Source organism: Brachycentrus maculatus, unplaced genomic scaffold (assembly GCF_059751285.1).
Source record: "Brachycentrus maculatus isolate JH-2025_06_01 unplaced genomic scaffold, ASM5975128v1 h1tg000005l, whole genome shotgun sequence".
Classification (NCBI taxonomy): domain Eukaryota; kingdom Metazoa; phylum Arthropoda; class Insecta; order Trichoptera; family Brachycentridae; genus Brachycentrus; species Brachycentrus maculatus.
Genome location: NW_028280760.1, coordinates 1,581,580 through 1,605,073, shown reverse-complemented (window position 1 = coordinate 1,605,073; position 23,494 = coordinate 1,581,580). Strand labels below are relative to the sequence as shown.

General features: G+C 33.4%; 1 protein-coding gene across 1 annotated transcript; it reads right to left on the bottom strand.

The window, feature by feature from the left end:
- Nucleotides 1–6,827: 6,827 nt before the first annotated feature.
- TppII (Tripeptidyl-peptidase II) lies at nucleotides 6,828–23,479 on the bottom strand. The gene is made up of 20 exons (XM_088256682.1): nucleotides 23,301–23,479; nucleotides 23,058–23,186; nucleotides 22,759–22,945; nucleotides 22,166–22,310; nucleotides 21,424–21,587; nucleotides 19,569–19,812; nucleotides 18,625–18,755; nucleotides 17,651–17,884; nucleotides 16,810–17,127; nucleotides 15,844–16,009; nucleotides 15,420–15,756; nucleotides 13,837–14,051; nucleotides 13,555–13,666; nucleotides 13,098–13,220; nucleotides 12,869–13,024; nucleotides 12,234–12,322; nucleotides 11,892–12,109; nucleotides 10,545–10,815; nucleotides 9,512–9,674; nucleotides 6,828–9,138 (listed from the first exon to the last, which is right to left on the bottom strand). Exons 1-20 carry the CDS (start codon nucleotides 23,463–23,465, stop codon nucleotides 8,929–8,931), a joined length of 3,777 nt encoding a protein of 1,258 aa, XP_088112808.1. The 5' UTR covers nucleotides 23,466–23,479; the 3' UTR covers nucleotides 6,828–8,928.
- Between the last annotated feature and the right edge of the window lie 15 nt (nucleotides 23,480–23,494).

The following is a 23,494-nucleotide window of genomic DNA, read 5'->3' as shown; positions in this document are numbered from 1 at the left end:
TACATGCTCATAGGTGCATTTTTTCACTGTTGCTAAACTTTATAAAAAAAAATCTGTTCAAAGTTTAACACTGTTTCATCACCAAAACGACATTTATATTTATTCAATATCTATTAAATTTACCATAAATGAAAAACCAGTTTACCCTAAATGAAAAACTTTAAATGAAAAACCAGTTTACTCTAAATTAAAAACCAGTTTACTGAAACGAAACAATTTTGAGTTTAAATTTAAATTTATTGCTTTGCAAATACTTTTTTTATTAAAAAAATTATTTTATAAAATTTATCTTTTTTCCCCTTTTCTGTAAATTTTTATGTGACAATACTAATTATTTTAACATTATCATGATGTACTTAAGTTTTATGAATATGTATTAATAAATTGAAATAGCTATTTTCACCATGGTTTAAAAAGATAATTTCTAATAGTGTATCGATTGGGATAGTATTTGTTTTGTAGAATGTTCTTATCAAATCAGAAACTTGATAAGGTTAAACTAAAGACAGACATTTATTTAATATTTTTGTGACAGTTGTTTCACCTTCCAATCGCACACATGAACTTCTTCCGACCCTTATCTGTACTTAATGGTGCACAAGGCACTGCATCGATGTGACATTTTAAACTTAATCAGTAGTATCGTAAATGCAAGGTGATCAATACTGCATTTACGGTACCAAACTGGAGTAATATTAAAATAAATATTAGAGCAAAAATCATATTCATCGACCCCTCCAGGAATCAAACCTGGAACTTCATGCAACCAAATGCGTTGACCATTACACTACGGAGGAGAATAAACATCACAAGTTTGACTATGTAATTTAAAAAAAAATTAGGTTCATTGATTTGTGACCACGGAAAACAAAGTCAAAAAAATGCATCATATTTTATTGCGAGGTTGGATATTGTTTACAATATGAATTTTGTAATTTTAATACACAAGTATTAAAATTACAAAATTCATTTTATAAACAACATCCAACCTCGCAATAAAATATGATGCATTTTTTTTACTTTGTGCATATTATCAGACCATTATGCAATAAACTCTGATAAGTTTAAATTAAAGATCACGGAAAACAAAGTCAAAAAAATGCATCATATTTTATTGCGAGGTTGGATATTGTTTACAAAATGAATTTTGTAATTTTAATACACAAGTATTAAAATTACAAAATTCATTTTGTAAAAAACATCCAACCTCGCAATAAAATATGATGCATTTTTTTTACTTTGTTTTCCGTGGTCTTTAATTTAAACTTATCAGAGTTTATTGCATAATGGTCTGATAATATGCACAAACTAAGATAATTATTTATTTATTGGTTGCATATTTTTTAATAAACTTGTATTTTATATTTGTGTAGTTGGTACTAAATATTCAAAACATTACTAAAAAATATCACAGCTTTCCACAAATAACAAGATAAATTAGATGCCTCGACCGAGACAACGCATTTTTTTTATATACGGAGGGAATTTGAATGTTCCAGCATTCACAGGGGTTATTAATATTAAAATAAAATATTAAATTTCCAAGAATTGAGATAACATGGATATACACTAATAGACTGAATGCAAGGTCGTAAGCACTAGACTTCCATATTGGCTTGGTGTTTAAAAATTGTCCACCTCCGTAGTGTAATGGTCAGCACGCTCGGCTACCATTCTGGAGGTCCCGGGTTCGATTCCCATGGGGGGGTCAAATAAATATAAGTGATTTTTTCACTCTAATATTTATTCAATATTACCCTGGGCTGGTACCTGGAGCGGAGGGCTGATCACCTTTCCTTCATGTGCTTACGATCAAGATAACAGTGCGTTTATATGATGCAGTGCCCTATGCACCATTAGGGTGCGGATAAGGGTTAGAGAGAGAGAGAGTATAAAAATATGCTTGATCTCTGTTAGGGGATCTATTAAAATTTGGCTTCAGTGGTGAAATATTTGAGTGAAATCGATCAATAATAAAAATATATATCGTACATAAATGATAGTTTTTGTTTCATTGAGGTGCCTTGTGTAGTGATAATTTTCAATAATTAGTAGTACAAATCAAAACACGATTAATAATTCTGCTGAATTTTTTTCTTTTCGTGACGACTCTTTGGTCTTACGAGGGAACAACCAAACTATACTAATAATAATAATATTCCGATAATAATTTTATTTACACGAATAATAATACATTATGGAATTCTAAAATGTGAATGCCAATTCAATAAATAATATGATATATTTAAACACCTCTGTTCAATACTAAAATCATTATTTAAAAAAATAATCACACATTTTGTAAAATAATATGATTCTTTCGCCGCTCCAAAAGTGCCAATAACTATTGTATTGTATATTTGAATCCAAAATATTTTTAAAAAATGTAATCTTTTGATTCTAGAAATGTTTTGAAATATTATAATTTTAGATTTCATTGGTAAATTAATCCATATCTCGCTTTACGATATATAATCCATTTTGTCTTCATAAAAAAAATATATTTCATAGATTTTTTGGTTTGAAAATTCATCATGTTTTTATTTTTCAAATTAAAGTATAATTTTAATATACACTCCTTACAAAGTAACCTCGAAAGGGTGCAATTCATATAGATGGCGAATTTCAGATTCTCGATGCTCTAAAAGTTGGTTCCGTAAAAAAAGTCAATAGAATTTATAAACGGTAAAGTGAGATATGGGTCACCGTTTAGTATGTGAGTAACACTAATGATATGTACTCGTTGAATTTATTTATCATTGAATTATAAAACAAAAACGGTGTTCAGGAGTCTGTTAAAAATATATATCAAGGTGAAATTATCACAATTGTTTCAATTGTTTACTCCGAACCACCAATGTTTTATAATCTGAACCATATAATGAAATTTGAATCATATAATAAAATTTCAATTAAAATTTAATAAAACAGTTACCCACAAATCTGCTTGGTGCTTTTGCGTAAGAAAAATGTGTTGTCGTGTTTACGGCTGTCACATGTCTGACGAATGGTAAACATACCACCATTACCTCACTTCGAGCGCTTCTAATTTCAAAGGTAAGGTGTTGACAATATGGTGCTTATAAGTGCGTGTTGTTGCATATAGAGAAATCGGAGCGAGTCGAGGCGATAGTGATGCGGTGCCGAGGCGTTAGATGTGTGACAACCTTTATTTGTAAGGGAAAATGAGCGTTGTTTAATTTTAAATTCTTTAAAAAACCAAAAAATAGATTGTAATGTTTCTTCTTTATAGCGGTGTTATTAAAATTAACATTTATTGGGGTGAAAAAAAATATGATCACATTGTTTAACACTCCGTACACTCACCAATATTTTTCTAGTGACATTTTATATGGTCAAAGATAATTGACAATCCTACCGAGTAATAAAATACTACCTGGGGTAGAATCACAAACACCAATATTAATAGCAATAAGTATGTGTTAAGCTTTACTTAATGTTTATTTCTAATAATTTAGGATTTCATGGTTGCCTGTCGTTTTTCAGGAAGTAAAAATTACCATTTTAAAAAATTAAGTAAGACAAGTCTTTTTATACATTGGAGAAATTAAGTGTTTCAAAATGATTTAATAATTTCTATAAATTGTAAAGCACCCTTGAGGTAATTTTTCTAGAAAATGGAGCTGTATAAATTGTCCAAAAAATAAATATATATTTTTTAAATCATCCCCATTTAGGCAAAAATTACCAACTGAAAAATGAAAAGTAAAAGGGAAAAAAGAATGTCATTTTTACATGAAAATTATATAATACTAAACGCTATTTAAAAGTCTGTCACTGCTTCTATCAAATTATTTATTCAAATTGAAAAAAAAAACCTATGCAGTTGAATATGTAATAACATTGAAATATGATATACAAGAACAGATGTATAATAATTTAAAATCTTAAGCTGGAATTATATCAAATCATTATTTCTTGACATACTTCCTTTTTTTCTTGTACCCTTCAAATGATGGGGTAGCTCTCAAAGCCATGAAACAGAACAAGATAGAGGACATTATTTTGATGACTTTTACACATCCAGTTTACAGCTAAAACTTGAAAAGCTCGATGTTTTGAAAGTATAATTTGTATATACTGTGAACAGATAAAGGCCTATACGCCGTGGTGTTTGATTGTTATTAACTTAAGCTTGTGTTTAAGGAACAAAAATATACTCAAAAATGTACTAAATTTAAATCACATATCATCACAAATGTTTGAAATATAAATATACTGTTTATTGAAAATATGGATGTGAATATTTAAAAGTACAAAATTTACATTGTTTTTATTTATGCATGTGTCAGGGGCGCATTCATAAATTACTCGCATTGATCACATTTTTAAAAATCATCACTTCGCTTTAAAAAATAAAACACTTTTTTCATCTCAATACTAGTATGTTTTTTACGATACATATTGCTCATTCAAAATACGTAAGATGGAAACGTAAATTCTAGTTAACCCTAGTTAAGTTAAGGGGAATTCGTCATAATAGAAGAAAAGATACTTAATTATTCACTAATACAATTTGACTATATCTTCCTGTAATTTTTATTTTTAATATCAAATTTAGAAATCATTCCCTGTATGATTAATAAAAGCACAACATTACTTATGAGCAATAATAGTTTGATAACACTAACATATTAGGTAAATTGGAAATGAATGTCGTTTTAAAAGACTGTTTTCATTGGCCATATATTTGGCTTTTGTATTGTCGTTAAAACATCTTAAATATGTATTTTAATACTAAAAAGAAAATTGCCTACTTATTTGCATTTCTTAAAAAGATAAAACGATATATGTAAATAGGTGTCTCAACAGAGATCACCATCTTTTCGTAGAAGTGAAATATGGAAATCTGGGCATTAACAGGGATTATCACCTTGCATTGCCTGGCTTAACCACTTAACGGTTGAATTTCCCAGAGTAAATTTGTTGCTGCAAGAAATCACTTAGTCGAAACAAGACTGCCCGAACACTGCTCGGATTAGTAAATAAAAATAATTACATACATTTATATTTGGTGCCGACAAATCACTACCGACAAGTCGGAATACGATTTGCCCAAACAGCGCTCGGGTTCATCAGTGAAATACAACCTCCTTGCCCGAGTGACGCTCGGGCTAGACTGGGAACTGGTTAAGTGATCACTTTATACACTGTGTAATGTTCACGTTATTCAAAGTTGTTTATAAATATATATGTATATAGAGTATATTTACAACCGCTCTTATATCTCATTTGCAAATGCCTTCTGATCAGAACTTGTGTTATAGTTCTTATGGTTGGGAATAGTTCTCCCCTTGTGACCCTTGTCCACTTGTGACAATTCTTTCAACATTATTTTTCACCAGGAGACACCTGAATTATTATTTCAATTTATATATTTTTAATTTAACTTACATGTTCTCTTCATATTAAAAAAAAAATTGCTTCATCTTTACTAAGACTCAAGAGGCTAGTTCCAGTGTTTTTTATATACATTTTTTTTTAAATGAAAAGTTAACCCTTAGCATTTGAGTGCTGCTTTAGAGGCGGTTTTCTGTGTATTATTTTATTTTCTTGCCAAAACCATATTAGTATAGTTAAATAGTAATAACGTATGGAATTTTGATGGGCTGATCGAACATAAATATTAAACAAAAATGAGCGCAAAGGGTTCAATTTTGCCATTTTTTTTTCCTTGATGGTACATTTAAATTTGATGTTTCACTCGCACTTGTGCATTTTACGACTGACGGCACCAATGTGCTGAGGTGCAAAGGTGCTAGTGAGACCTCTCTGCAACATAATATATGATCCCCAGGGATTATCAGTTCAAAAGGGAGGGTTAAACTGTAGAACGGTTTTATGTGCTCGTATGTGAACTTTTTCTTTTCTCTTATCCATCATCACTCGAGTTTTGTTGTATTTTGAATCAGTATATTAAATTACCAAATTATTCCCTGAAAGTCTTTATGAATGTATTGCTATTTCACTGTCCTTAATGATCGGACATAATGATGTACTCCGTTTCCATTGCGAACACCAATGAAGTTCAAATATATTGCCTTTTATCTTTAATAACATTTCATAGTTGTCTTTTATAATCAATATAAGTATTTCTTGATATGTTTTGATTTTGATGTATTTAATTTCCAATGAGAAAGTTGTATCTATGTGAATATTATGTAATAATTTTATAAAATGTACAAATCTTATTAATAATGTTGTGCATTTATAATTTTAAGAAAAGTGTAATAAAATATTAGTATTACTATTTATTTTATCTGTAAATGAAATATTATGTAATATATGATCTGATCTTATGTAAAACAAATTGTTACATACATATATATAATTGTTTTAAGACATTTGACAATAGCACTATTTTTGTAATAAATTGTTTTATTTAATTTTGGATACAAAATATCTGAATTTAGGAACACATTATAATAAATATTTCCTCGAAATATGTCTTTTTTTAAAGTCCTTCTTCTTCATCTGACTCCGTAGAGCAATGGTCAGCAGGCTCGGCTACCGTACTGGAGGTCCCGGGTTTGATTCCCAGGGAGGGGTCAAATAAATATTTAAGTTTTTTTTTCATTCTAATATTTATTCAATATTTCCCTGGACTGGTACCTGAAGCGGAGGTTTTCCTTACTTCATGTGTTAACGATTAAGATAACACTGCATTTAAATGATAAAGTGCCCTATACACCATTGGGTGCGGATAAGGGTTTTAAGAAAAATAATATATATATATATATATATATATATATATATATATATATATATATATATATATATATATATATAGATAAAAGTAAAACACATTTTTTTTGTAAAAAAGATACTTTATTATAAGTTTACATATTATATAATACAATCCATTTGTAAATAAAACCAGCAGATATCCGACCAGATAAATATAAGAAGTGAATATTTTACTTACAATATTCTTAAACAATGATACGCTTAAAATAAATTCAAGTGACACTATTTATTTATAAATTATATTGCAGGCGAATAGCATTGCACTTTCTTGATGATTTTTTTTGGACGGTTGTAATAAGCATTTTAAGGATCAAATCTTCGAAAAATACTGAAAGAATTTGCGGAAAAGTAGTGATTGTCGGTAAAACTAAATATGTAATTGCCAGTTGTGCCCCTCAGAATGGGAACAGATAAATTAAGAAAGTGACATAAACATCTGGGCTGTTGGCTTGATAACCAGCGGGACCATTCTCAAGAGATCTAAGTCAGGATACAAACGGCGAGAAATTTCTTCTTTAAAATGCATGACCTTAGTAATAGAAACTTCAACCTCAGTTTGGGAATGAGAATTGTACAATGCTACATCTTTTCGATACTTTGCTATGGCATCAAAAGCTGTCTATGGACTCTCGCTCGAGCTACCACATAGAAGAAAGAATTTGCCCTTGATTTAAGTTTAACATCAGAAATATTTAGAATTGCTATTATCATTATTGTTTAATACTCGCTTCTTTTTTAAATCAGAATAATATACAATATCAATATAAATAACCTCATAAATGATGAGATTACTAATTGTTAGTAAATGAAAGTAAAAAGTAAAAAAATCATTGTTGTTAACGGTCTCAAATTCAGTTTTCTTTTTTGACAATAAATAATTACCATTAGTATTACATTTTTTTTGGATAGCTATGTGTAGTGTTAATAAATAGTATATCCAATGTAATATGCTTCAATATATATAAAGACGGTCGATGAATGACTTCTAAACTTGAATAATACAACTCTCAAGTTTAGTGACATATTTTTTTGTATGTATCTTTTACGACAAAAAATTTTTGATTCCCATGGTTTCATTTTAAATGATTTCTACCGTATCTTTCATGATTGTAATATCAGTTGAACACACATTTGGCATACTATAATGTACGTACGGACCAATTTTTACAAGCGTGAATTTGCAAAAATATGTATTGAGAGGAGAAAAGTACAGTAAAGAATTATGGTTTGTTAAAATAAGCGTTCCAATGAATATAAATCATACATATAGAGGCACCATTACATTTCATGGGACCCATTCGACAACAAAATTTATATTTACTATTGTTGATGACGTCCCAATGATAAAATGGTAATGAATGTACAGTAAAGTCTTTGTAATCTGACGTGCATCAGACAGATTGCTGTTAAATTACTGGAATTAAAGAAAAATAACTACAAAAATAAATCATTTAAAATACATATTTATTAATACATCATCTTATAAAAACTAATCACAAATTACAGCTAGGTTTTCACATATCGCTCACTCCTTTCAAGAACGTCATAAATCAAAAATCGTCAATTTTCAATTGTGCATGTTTTCGGAATGCCCAGAAAATGTACTATATCCCAGCAAAAGAGGCATATTTTAAACTTAATATTTACCCGCTACAGGGCAGAAAGTGTTGTTTTTGCATTTTAAAGAAAATGTATTGTTTAATTATTTCTTCAAATATACTAAATAATTTGCAAATGGAAAAAAAAAACCTTCAGGTTTTACCTAAAAGATCTGTTGCACAGTAAAAAGTTCAGTAAGTGGCTTGATATTTATTTTTAAAACATCGTATTATATTTTTAAACTTTAAAAACCTTAAGAATAAGTTTTTTGATTTATGACGTTCTTGAAAGGAGTGAGCGATATATCAGTGCATTTGCAATACTTTCCTGAAGTTCAAATTGCCAGATTATTGCGGCCAGCACTTTCAAAAACTGTATCTTCAAGTTTTTTTTCCCTGTTGGATTACTAAACATATCAGACTATAGAGACTCTACTGTAATTAAAGTTGAATAAGAAGTGAAATTCGATATATCAATAGAATAATCTATGTATGTAATTAGTTTATTTATCTAATTTACTAGCCATCGTCAAAAGTAAATGAGATTTAGCATTGCTTTTGACTAAAATAATCGATAAGCGGGTGGATATTTAACGGGAAGAGCACTTGTAGTGAATGCAGAGGTGTGACTCCAGTCCAGGGAGGAATACAATTTAACTAATCTATCGTCAATATCACAAGTGCAGCGCTCCTCTCCAATCTTGTTGAGGAACTTGATAGCGCGGCCCCAGTGCTCTGTCACCATACTGTGCCACAGAGCAAAATGAAGAACCTGACAACAAAAAAACATTTATTCAACACATAACCACCTGAAACTTAATATGTATACATCATTAAAACAGCAAATATGCGTAATTTATAAAATTACACTCCCTCATTGCAGTTGTTACAAATACACATTTATGAATATACCCAGCATCAGATTATCAAATTTAGAGATAATATTAGTCTGCATACAGTTGCTCTAACCGACGCATGTAGGGCTTTCAATGAATTGCCAATTCATAGATACACACATAATTTATAGACCCAGAGATTTGACATTACCGAAACTGATATAAACACATCACATAACTATAAGGATAATATCTTCATATTCAACTATAAAGCAAAAAAATTATAGTAGGAAGGAAAAACTGACTAACCTTAGAATCATTTAAATCCGAGAACTTCACAATTTCTGATGCTATCAGTTTGATTTGATCGATGGAGGGTTTAGTGTCTCCGGCCAGTAGGTACAGTCGACATAATGCTATCCCTTTCTTATTCAGAGCGTCTAATAAATATCCTCGCTGCTTCTCTTGTTGTCTGGAATGATTTAATAATTAGTAATATGAAGAAACTACAATAACAAGTGAGAAATAAGTTGTCTTTTTCATTGTTTTAAATACATACTTGCTACAATTTCACTTTTTTTATGATAAAATTTATTATAAAAGTTAAATTGTAATAAATATTTTACAATATTTGTATAAAAAAAATACACCATGTGTAAAATACAGGCAATATTGTGTTTCATATTTTACTTTATTATAATTATTATTAGTTAGCCTAGTTATTAGTTATTATAAGGTAGCCTTGGCTGGTATACACATATCTCCTATATTATATTTTGTTTGCGATTGTTTTTCTTCAAACAAAAAAGCATCCAAGCCGTGTTTAAACTGGTTGACAGCTGCTGCTTATCAAGTTATTTCAAAGTACTTACTATTGCATGTATTTATATCTATATTATATATGTATGTGTAATAAAAATATATCAAAAAGCAAACAAATAGCATTTAATATACTTTATGGAAACATACATAGAACCAAAAGATCCAAAACACAGATGAACATGAAACAAAATCTAACACATACCTCTTTTGGCCAAAGGAACTTTGATTTTTTTGCCATAAAATTGTACAACCTGCCTCCATTTTCCATAAAGTCATTAAATAATGAAACTAAGCAAAAGAGAGCTATTTATAAATGGATAATGAAAGTGCGTAGATCTGAAAGAGATCAGATCATTTGGCTGTGTCGTATTTGATTGCATTTCATAAAAAAATTACATTTCATAAAACTTTATAAATAAGTATTGTGAAATGTACCATCGGCATGGGAAAACCCAGTGAGGGCATATTATTGTAAATTGTAATTATGTGTATGACAAAATATTAATAGATAAAAGATTACATTTTTATTTTAGCCGCATCTGGTCTGTTATCGTTCTTCATTCCAAAATAGGCTAGCAGCTTTTCCTGGTCGATGGCCGTGATAATCTTGTCGGCGATGGAGATGAGCTTGTTACAGGCGGCCGCTGTCGTGTCGGGAACGGAACCCGGAGACGGCAGCTTCCGGAAGTCTGTGCTCGAGTCCAGACTCTGCATGAAGGCCGTGTGGCATCCCAAGTGGGTCGGGTAGCTCTTGACCAGCTCATCATACAATGTCTGAGCTTGCTCTCCCTCTATAAATTAAAATAAACACAAACAATATACATGACATTCTAAATAAAAATTGTGGTATTTTTATACTGTATAACTAATAGTGACAACCTTATTTAGAACTTCTTATTTTTCTTCTAGCCCTTATCCGTACCCAATGGTACATAGGGCACTGCATCATATTGACGCAGTGTTATCTTGATCGTTATTTAGAACTACCAGTTTTTTATCCAGCCATTAAGAGGCTAAGAGTTGATTTTAAAGGACTACTCGGAGAGGTGGAAAATGGAGTCGACTAAATGACAGTGATGGAGATGACGAAATGATTGCGGCAGAGATAAACTCTAGTTTGTACCTGCAGGAGTTACTATGGTGGTTATAACAGTGTAAATTTTGTTTGAAATTGGTTAAAGTGTTGCCAACCGTACAGCCGAGCACTCAATATACATATTTGTCTTTGCTTTTCAATGCATTAGAATATTCCAATTGAAAATGGAACTCATCCGACAAAGAATTTAAGAATTGTGGGTCCACATAGAATGCCCAAACCTAAACAGTTTTAACCTTTCACAGTTGTTAAATTGGTAATACGAGTTGGTAAGTACATGGCTACCAACTTGATCATGATTACATTTGATTGCCATTATTTAAAAAAGGCTAAAAATGCAGTTATGCAGGTAATTAGGTACCCACCACTGATAAATTAAGATAATTCATACACAATGCCATTATTTAAACTAAAATCTACAATACAAACAAAATCAATAAATAAGAAAATGCCAAAAGAAATATCTATGAAAATACATACTTTGTTGCAATAGGCCTCCATGACTTGTTTTTTTTCATTATTTTGACCCTTATTTACACCCAATGGTGAATAGAGCAGTGCATCAGATTGATGCAACGTCAACTGGATCTTTAATTTTATAAAGGCATACTTCAGGTATCAGTCCGGGGTAATATCAAATAGAGTGAAAAACCACTTGTATTTACTTTGACCCTCAAGGAGCACAATAGCCAAACACGCTACTTAACCTAACCTAATCACTACACTATGAAGGCGGACAAATGCCCTTAATGATGATGGTGGAAAACCTACCCAACTTGGTGAGCCAATTAGTCTTCAGATCCCGCAGAGCTTCCGTGTACTCGTCAAACTTAGGTTTATCCTTGTCCTTGTTTCCATTGACTGCCTTTTTGGGAGCTTCGGGTAGAATATACTTCAGGGGGTAGAAGTCCACTTTCTTCCCGTGTTCGTCCTTAGCAAACGTCACAGTCCCCGTCATGTACTGACCTACTGTTAAATTCTTACCCAGTCTAGTGGACAGGCAATAATAATAAAAAAATGTTAATATGATATGTAGTTTCAAGACATTGATACAATATGCACATACATAATTATTCAGTTGCATGATAAGAAATGTATGAATTTTGTACATACTTATCATTGGGCAGTGGCGCGAGGTAAATTGGTAATGTAGTGCCGGCAGAAATACATCCTCCAACCATTTTTTTACCACCCGTTAAAGCCTAAAAAAAACAATTTCAGATTGTTACTCCGTCATTCAAATATAAATTTTCAACTGGCAATACAACCAAAGGTAAATCCATAGGAAATAAAAATAGGTAGAAAGGTAATAAATTCAGGCAATACATCACATGTTTTATTCCAAATAAATTTAATTTTGGCCTCTTCCAGAGTTAGTTTGCCTTAATAACATTTAAAATTGAGTTTACACATTTTGTTTCAGTATTTTTGTGTAAATATATTGCCAACCTTTTTTTTGGTCATTGTGAATCGGGCTCCCGAGTTGTGAATCGATGGATTTTGGTTGTATTTAATTTATGTTATATAATTCAAGTAATGTAAAATCCCGTGACCAAAAAAAACCTTTAGTCCTGACGAGAAAATAAAAATAAAAATTAAAAGCGTGATTGATAGTAATTGCAACCTCGTGGTTCAAACAAACGTGTTCAGCAAACACGAAATGCATCACAGAAATATTAATATTTTCGAGATATTCATTGACCTGTGATATTGAACTGATAAGATATTGGTGTTAGGGAAATATTGACCTGCGACTGTGTGGCATACACATCCAGCGTGAGGGGTTGAGCCATCTTCTGCTGCAGCAGAAGGGGTAATTCGTTAAGTTTTTCTAATATTTCTTTCCGGTCGTGGCGGATATTCAGTCTCAATACGTAATCTCCTTTCTCTACTTTGACAGTGTACTGAAAACAAAAACAGATAATCATTATCACCGTACTGTTCAGCCGACTATGTTTTTACAAGATAATAATTTACCTTGGAAGGGTAGGCATCCCCTGAAGCAATATGCTGCTTATTATTGTCAAATAACATCCACAATTGGGACTCAAATTCTGATTCGTAAAGCATATCGCTAAGTAGAGACACATTCGGTGTTATCTGAAAGTAAAAAATAATACTAAAACATTTTCATCCGTGCAGTGGTCAGCATGTTTGACTACTGTGCCGGAAGTCCTTGGTTCGATTCTTAGGGGGGGTCAAAATATATATAAGTGATTTTTCACTGTAACGTTTATTTAATATTACCCTATACCTCAGTATCAGCCCTGTGCTGAGGCACAAGGCTAAATATATTTACCGATCGAGATAACACTGCTTCCATACGATGCAGTGCTCCATGCACCATAGGGTGCGGACAAGGATTAAAGAGAAAAATATGTCATTAAATGATATATAATGTCTTTTATAAGAAAATATATAGTTTAAGTATTACCTCAGTAGCTTTAGGTATATGGAAGTTGTATGAATTATTTATTTCATAAATTTGTTTGCCGGGAGGAATCACATCTCTCTCAGTAAGTGGAACGAGTTTGGATTCTGATGGTCTGTAAAGAAAATAATAAAAAATACATAAATTAAAACACCAACTGTGATAAACAACTGCATACAAAAGTATAGCACATCTGTGATTTTTCATTTCACAAAATACACGATTCACATTGTCATTGTTTGATGTCATGATATATATTCTAAAACTAGTCAGAATAGTGTTTACCTTATGACTTGGACAGTATTCTTGAGTGTGGCCTGAGGCTGGCACTCCTCCTGCGTCAGGAAATGCAGGTTGACGCAGTGCAGACCCTCGGCCCCGTGGAGTACCAGCGGGGAGGTGTCGGGTCGGATCCCGTGGAACTCCAGACTGTAGTTCAGGACCACTTCACCGATGTTGGCCCAAAATTTAGCTATGACCACTTCAAGAACAATGCCACCCTGATGAAAAAAGAGAAAAATTAAAACAATAAGTGCATACTTCTTCATATTTTGAATATTTAAAGCACTAACTTTGTGGATCATTGTAATATTATATATTATTTGGAGAAATAAAAAAACCTTTATTTTATTTTTCCAAATAATAAAAATACTTCTTCAAACTGGAATTCTAACTCTGCAGAGTGTGTGTAAGAGTCTCTTGAGGACGTCTCCAAATAGATGAATAATAATTTGAAAGAATTCTCATCCATTCACAACATTTTTGGGTATATCCGAAACCTCGTTCACAAATCTGGGTTTTTCCACTTAGCAGTTATTTTTACATTTTTACATCTCAACATAGATGAAAAAGAAAATGAAAGTCTGGATATTTACAGGGCTTATGACCTGTCATAGGCTGGTGAAGTGATCACTTTATACACAAGTAACATTCGCCATTCTACCCATGATTGTTAACCACAGTACTCAAATTTTTGGAACTCATATACATATATATCATCTCATAACGCTTTAAGTTTGAGTTCATGGGAGACATTTATAGTTGGTTTGAAAATGGTTTTATTTAGATGCATGCATAATCCAGACCAGATTATTTTACAGACCGAGAGACGCTTGAGAAAACATGATTTAAATTTTGTATGCAGCTTATAATTTGTTCAGATTATTTTCTCCACTGTAGTGAGTTATTTTCTCCCAGTATGTAAAATTATACTGCATATTCTTCTTCATCTATGTTGAGATGTCAAAATGTGATTCTCATCTATGTTAACCAAAGTAACAGAATCGCGGAACTAAAGTAGAACTGGGCAGGTGTCTATCCTCAGACATTTGTGCAGCAATGTGGCACAAATGTCTGAGGATAGATACTTGACTGGAGGCCTAGAATAGGGACGCAAAAGCGTAAGTAAGCCCCAGACAAGATGGTCCAATGACATTAAAAAAGTTGCTGGCATGCACTGGAAGAAAATCACGTCCAACAGAGAACTGTGGAAGTCCAAGAGGGAGGCCTTTGTTCAATACTGGACACAAGTAAAAGGCTGGAGTAAGTAATTCTTAGTAAGGTAGTATTGTTTGCATGCTGTGGTAGTGATTATTATTAAAAAAAATTAAAGAAGAAATTCCAACTAACTAAACTAACTAACCATCACGCCGCTTCCTCGCAGGGGTAGGCAGAGAGAATCGAATGCCACAGCACTCTGTCTTCCACATTCATGCATCTCCTCATACATACCAAACGATAATTACGACTCCTGGCCCGGCCGCTTTCAAGTATTTGACATGCTTGATTGTGCCAAGTTTTCGTCGGTCTTCTTCTGCTTCTTTTTCCAAGAAATTGTTATCTATTTTAAAAAGGTTGGAAATATTTACCTTGACGTGGAAGGGGAGCAGCGTATCGGCCTGCGAGGTGACGCTAACCATCTTCTGGTACTCGTTGGTCTTACAGCTCTGGCGCGGGCGGGCCTGCATGCAGTGCACGAGGAAGCGGCCGCTCTGGTCGCGGCTGGCGCAGGCGAGGCGCAGCACGGCCCAGGACGCCTGCTCGGGGGGCACCAGGAAGTGGCGCCGGATGGAGCCCGGCCGGAACAGGCAGCCGGCCACGGCGCACGCGGGCCCCTCCTGCGCCACCGCCTGCGGCTGGATCACCGTGATGGGCACCTGGAACACTGGCCCCTTCGAAACGCACTTCACGTCGTACGCCTTGATACTGAAAAATTCATGAAGCAATTGTATTTACTGACAAAATAAAAGTATTTTTTATACTATCCAATAATATAAAGTGAAATGTGATTACCTTGTAAAATGTGCACCACTCGGTAAACCCTCTGGTTCTATTCTGATGGCGAAGACACGCGCCACATTCATCATATCCAAAAAAGATGGGCACTTGACCCACGGAGAATCGCATACTAATGTTAGCTTTATGTTAAAATCTATCTTTGTGGGATTCTGAGAAATACCTGAAACAACAAAGCAGATATATGCGGTGTTATATAGATATGCAACTTATGATATTTGAGTAATGCGGTTGTCGAACATGGGGAGAGTGGTGAACATTCCATGGTGTACAAAGTGATTATTTAAACTAGCCGATGACAGGTCGTAAGGTTTATAAATGGTCATACTTCCATATTCTTATCTCAATAGCCTTGTTCAATTCAATTGTTAAGACATCAATCATCTTGGGAAAAATAGTTATTCAAAAATTTTGGAATATGTATTATTTTAATTTTTTGTGTTGGGACTCTCCTATTATAAATTCTATACTTGCTTTAAAAATATGTACAACCTGTACAATAAAACAACAACACTAGAGTTTTCCCGTTTTAGCTTTATTTGACAAGTGATGATTTTGACAAATTCTGATGTTAACAACATCATCTGACTGGTGGGAGCCTAGACAAAATTTTATACTATGTACACAATAAGGCAAGGGTTGAAAACCATGATATTATGTCAATTATAATTCATTTTCTGACAAAATGAATTTAAATTTCAGAAAAATTGACAAGACAAATATTATAAAATTGTCATTATTTAACCCCTAACTTGTTGTGTATATAAAAGAATTTTGTCTAACCTTCCACCAATTTGATGATATCGCTAACAAACTTGGTCACTGGTCAAATAAAATAAAAGTGGAAAACACTAAATAGTTGTTGTTTTATTCTATAAATTGCAGTTCCACTGAAAAATCTCAGTGCAAAACTTAAATCTGATTTTAAAAAAATACTTTAAAAATAATCTGTTTTTTTTTCACCTTGAGGGTTCAGAAAATCAGTTGCAAAGAAGGGCTCCACAGTGATGTTGAAATCCTTGGGTTTGTCTTGCATCTTGCCCCTCAGGTGGATGCCCTTGCAGTCCCCCGCTCCGCAGGTGATGGCGAACCTGACGTCCCTCTCGGGTGCGTTGCAGTGCTCGCTGAGGATGGCGTAGGCCCCCTCCACGCTGAGCAGCCCGCAGCCCTGCGCGAAGGGCTCCACGTCCGCCAGGTACGTGGCCGAGTTCTCCAGCGCTCGCTTCACGCTGTACGGAGAGTACGGGAGCTGGTTCGCCTTCATGCCGGAGAGGAGGATACCTGGGGAATGAGAAACTCACATTATTTTTTAATTTTAAAATACAAGAGAAATATTTGTGTTTTTATTATTTACAAAAATACCTATGGAGTTATTTTTATTTTGAAATTTTATACAAAAGAAAAATATTTGTTTTTTTATTATTTTCACAAATATTTCAATTTCACACTATTTCTGTGAGCCTAAGCAGCTCATTATTAGAAATAGGTATCAAATTGTGGTAGAGTGGATTCACAACCGAGAAACTCTTGACTTAACGGGACCACAACCAGACACAATTATTAATATCTTAACACATTTTTTTAACATTTTCAAATACGGTGTTTGAAAATGATGCGGAATGCATCGAAACACGTGTGACAGTAGTTTTTGAAAAATAGTGGTATTTACTAAGTAAAACTATAATTAAAAATAGTAAAATTCTAATCGGCTTTTAATGATTGATCGAAGTATTATATTACTACAAATTTTTTCCAATTTTAATTTCCAATCTCATCTCTCGCTACAACATGATGTGGCACGCACCCACGGCTCCCGCCACGTGCGGGGCTGACATGCTGGTCCCGTTCATGAGCTGCGTGCCGCGCAGCGTGAAGTGCGCCACCGAGGTGATGGCCCCGCCCGGCGCGCACACGCTCACGCCCGCCGCCCCGTCCGCGCACGGCCCGCGCGAGCTCCACGTGAACGCCGTGCCCGCCAGCCGCGTGCGCATCGAGTACGCCGCCGCCATCATGTCAGGCGACACGTACGCCCCCACTCCTGCAATGATCCCAATAAAAAATATTTAATAATTTATTACTCTATTTGGCTATTGAGCTATTCAGTGTAGTAAAAATATCTACTAAGAGTTTCACACAGTGTACATAATTGTGTTTTTAATCTAATGTTTACTAAATATATACCCTAGTAAATAAACAAGTGTTTTATTTATAATTTGATAAATTAATTTTTATAAAGCTAGATTGAAATGGCAATGGGAGGGTCATGTTGCGAGACATGGAATGGACAGATTGCCATCCAGAGTTCTGCAGTGGACACCATGGGACATGAAGAGAGAAATAGGTCAGCCCCAGAAAAGATGGGCCGATGACGTTACCCCGTCGCGGGTAGTTAGTGGATCGAAAAAGCCCAAGCGAGAGAAATCTGGAAAATAATAGAAGAGGCCTAAATTTAGCAGTGGAGAGATGGCTGATAAAGAAGTTTTTATATTTGATTTTCATAAACTGTTGCTGCTGCAGTGTATCCAATCATCGAAATAAACAAAAGGTGCATAAGAGATCTTTTTCTCTTCCTACTGCGCTATTGCTATAAAAATTTGGAATAATATAATTAGTCCCAAATAAATTTCCTATGTTCACCCTCCATCAGTGCTCTAGTTATTTCTAAAGCTCATATCGTGAATATTGCTCTGCTTACCTTGTAATTACATTATAATAATATGCATGAATGTTTCAACCTCATGAGATGTATAGATGAAATATAAAAATATAAATTTTTACCAATGAGGTTAGGTTGTGAGATGTCGGGTGGTGAGCCAACAGTACTCAGGGCGGGGCCGTGGTTTCCAGCCGAGACGACCCACGCTACGCCGTATTTGTTCACAACCTCATTCATTATATCCCCTATTCGCCTAAAAATACACAAACAGAATGAATAATAAATAAAATATACATTAAAAGGTTTATCAAATCTCCGTTACTCCATAACAATTAAACCAGGGATATTGAATGTAAGTTACGAACCCGCTATTTTCGAAAAATGCACTGACTACATCATAGAAGAATCCCACTTTATTTACTGCTATAACCGTTTTAGTGCTGAGATTTTTCTTATATGTATGATAAAATCGCTTAAAGCATTTTTGCAAAAATGGCCCATTTCAAATTCAGTGGACATAATAAAGGCGAAAACAATAAGTTTTTACAAAAAAAAACAATTTTTATTTCTATTTTCCACTAAAAAATAGTAAAATTTGTTAAAATTTTTGACGAATCGAAATTTTAGAAATTGCGTACGCCACAACACAACGTCCCGGCTCCACCGCCAAAAAACACTGGCTTCATCATCGGTATATCGACGACTGCACTTTTGGCAAAGTATACAAGAGTCAATGTATCGATTTTCGGCACTCTACCGGTAAATTTTTATTTTTAAAACAAAATATGTGTTTCATTAATTGACTCAGAAGTCACTTTGTGGTAATATCTATCCATAAATATGGAATTAAATAATTTAAGTTTTACTTAGTAAATGTAACAATATATTTGAAGAAGTGCATAGTATTTACCAATTAAAACTGAAATTGAAAATGGCTTAATATGTGTATATATTTTTTCCAAGACGTTTGATGGTGCCTGTGCAAAGCAAATCAGCTGTCACAAAAATAAATAAATTAAATGCAGCATCTGTAAATAAAAAGGAATTATTGTAATTTTATTCCTACCCAGCATTGGACCAATGAGCGTGTTCCCCATAACTCATGTTGATGACATCTATTTTAGAAGTTGCAGCCATCTCCATGACCTTGATACAGGCTCGGACGATGGCTGTACCAGTCTCCATGGAGCCGAGGCGACTGTCCCCGATAGTCAGGGAGACAATCTTGGCTCCCGGAGCCACTCCATTCTTCTCCGGTTCATCAGGGAAGTAAGCCGAGGCAATAGAAGCTACGTGAGTCCCGTGACTGGCTGTAAACATGTAAAAAAAATGAACAATCTTAAATATAAAAATAAAACACTTATAAAAGACTTTTTTTTTTCAATTTATTAATGTAAACACGACTAATTTCGATCTGTAGTTCTCAAAACTAGTCATGGTTACATTAATAAACTCAAAAATGTGGTCTTATACAAGTGTTTTATTTTTATATCTAATTCATTATGTTATTCCACAAAGTTAATTTTGTGGAATAACATGGATGATTTACAAAACACAGAACTTGAAACAAACCATGTAATCTGATATACTTTAAAACAAAATTCCAAGTGAATTCATTATATCTATATATTCAAAGCAGTTTGAACAAATGGTACATACAATATCCTCTTTCAGGCAAAACTCACTTACTTGGGCAAAATAATGGTAAGGTGTCATATCTCCAAGCATAACACAACATCGAGCATTATTATTAAGTATGTAAGATAAGACAAATTATATACTACGAATTTAATTTAATTGTTTAATGTTACAGGTTGAGAAACACACCATAGTATTGTTATTATGATAAATGTAGTCGAAAAATATTTTAATCAACATAATGTATTTATTAAACTTCTTGAACAGAATATATGTACATTGGCGGAAGTTCAAATTAATGTGAACATTCCAAAAATTAGGAGTTAAATAAGGGTCGGGTTGTGGTCCCGTGGTTAGTGTCGCGGACTCTTAAGTCAGAGTTTCTCGGCTCGAACCCCTCTACCGCAATTTGATACCTATTTCTAACAATGAGCCACTTAGGCTCACAGAAATAGTATGAAATTGAAATATTTGTGAAAATAATAAAAAACACAAATATCTTTTTTAAAAATTAAAATGACTCCATAGTCTGTAACAGTTTAAAAATTGAAAGACAAACATGCAGCAAAACAATGTATAATAGATGTTTGAGTGGTAAAATGGGTGGTAAGGAAATTATCAATAAAATAAAGAATACGTAGATTTATATTATCCACTGATTATGTGATGGAATTGCATTTTTAATATATTATTAGATTAAAACCAATATTTTTAGCTTTTCCACTTTATTTTTATTTGACCAGCGACCGGGTTTCGTCGTTACCGACATCATCTAAAGAATACGTGTCGAGATAGTTTTGGACATGTAAGAATGAGTGAGAAAATAATGGTAAAAAAAAAAATTTTACGGAATAACCTGCAAAGCCTCTTTTTAAGCTTGTCTGCGGGTAGAATAGTAAGGATAGGGAAGGTAGACACGAAATACATCACAAACACCCAAACCAATTGAAAATAAATATTTATTGAATTTATTTGGCAAATGGCAGGAATCGAACCCACAATGCTAATTTCAAAGTCGAGCGTCTACCCAACTGCGCCACGGTGCCTGTCAAAAATGCAATAAGTTGGAAATAAGAGCAGAGAAAGACCGAGGAAAACTTGGCACAATCAAGTGCTTCAAATACTGGGTGTGGAGGGATTAGAAGTCGGAATAATCAGAGGATATGGATAAGGAGATGCATGAATGTGGAATAGGTGAAGAATGTTTGCAAAGTTGGAGTGAGGGGAAGTGGCTAGTTAGGTGAATATTTGAGTTGGAATATATAAATATAATTTAAACTTACAACACATCCCTACAACTTCTAGTAGGTTTCCATTGTTATGCACATTGATGCTCACTGTCATCTGGTCCAACTCAGTCAAGTGTTTATGTTCGTGTGTTTTACTATATTCCCCGAGTAACACACCATCAGAGAGGTTACCCTCCTCCGATGTATCAATGCAGGCTCTGGAAAATTATCAAATTAAAGGTTATAGGTTTTTTAATAAATATTAGTTAATCAATGATAAAGAATTTATTAAAAAGTGATTAATCTAAGACGAAGAAGAAGATTACAAGGGATCACTAACAACACACACTGAATATTATTAATTAAATATAATAAATGGAAATTATATTAATAAATAAATATACGCTTTACTTATAATGTGGGTCTGAAAAGAACTTTTGTTGATATTACAACGTAATTTGGAACAGTATACTGTCCCCTCAATAAACAGTTTCATTTTCGGGGGTAGCTACCATAGACAATAGTTAGGTAAATGTTATCGGAAATACCTAATGAAATCTAGTTGTAAAATATAATTGGTGATATTTTAAAATGCACACAAAAAATAAAAAAACAATACTAACCAAAATTTTTATTAAAACTAATACGCACCAAAGTGATCACAAAAAGGGGATTCCACTGCAATATCTTATTTATAATGGTATTTAATCAAATAACAAATTCGATATTCTTCCTCAATACTTCTCCGGAATCCAAAAATAATAAAAATAGTTGAAATTGAAAAAATAACAAATACCTCCAGACGTTGCCATCGTGAAAGAGCACACAATCGTACGATGGGCCGACATCATTAAATTTCTTTTCTAATGATGTGAGAATTTCTACACGAACTTCCAACTCTTCTTTCAGTAACTTATCATCATAAGAAAGAGTGGTCGATGCTGAAAAATTAAATTTCATATAATAATGTGTTTATAATCGATATTTAATGTAGTAACTTTGTGATTTTTCATTTTATAACTTTATTTTATTTTATAAGCCTCCAATCGTTTGCGAGTGATTATGCTTTGTTTAAAAATCAGTATATATGTTATTATAATTAATTATAATGTCGACCGGTTTAAATCGATAATAAAAAAAGTCCCTCATACCCAAGCCCTGCTAGATTTTTTATTTTATTTTGTTAAATCTTTTAAAATCTTTTAAATTAATCTTAAGGAAGAAGCTGTTTGCTTTAAAACCAACAAAAGACATTATTGCAATTTGTGCAATATCATCCATGGTTCAATGAACTATTTTTGTATTGTCTGTGGTTTAGTCTCATGTTAACTCTAAAGCTGACGGTGTAACTGAAGAAACTTTGAATAACATATGAAAATAAACCCTTACTGTGCATAGCCTCAAATTCCTGAAGTTCGCGAGCTGCTGCCGCCAAGGCCGTCTTGTGCTTGGGATCCCACAGGAACTCCTTGCGGTGTTCTTGTACTCTCTCCTTCAACTTGGTGGGGTACAAGATGTACGGGTGAACAACCCCTATCCGCCATTCTCCACTTGGATTCTCCCAAGTTGTTGGAATCTTTCAAATTTGCACAAACAAAAAATATTTAAAATTTCAGCCATTCCAACCACATTCCACGTAATGAAATTAACGGTATAAATGTAAGATATTAGCCATTGCAGTCACGAACCTGTAATTTCCGACCAGTTGTTCCGACCAGCTGTCCGTCTTTCAATTGACAAGTAGTGCTCGTATCTACGTCTCCACACCCGCTGCAGTCGAATCTCTCGACGACCTTTACTTCTCCCGTACTTGTATTCTACGAAAGAGATTCGCAAACATTATAATTTAATTACTATCCATTTAAATAAAATGATTTCCTCTTTGTGCATGAGTACACAAAAATAGCAGAGTGACAAGTCAATTTTCGTACCTGTAAGCCGGCCGCTGCGGGATCTACTCCCGAATCAAATATAGCGATTGTAATGTTCCTGCCATCGTACTCGGGGTATTTTTTTATGAACGATTCAACTCCAGTTACTTTCTTTGGCAATAAACCACCAAGAGGGAACTCACGCTCGATCACACCCTCCGCCATATTTCCTGATAAACACAGCTGATCACTCC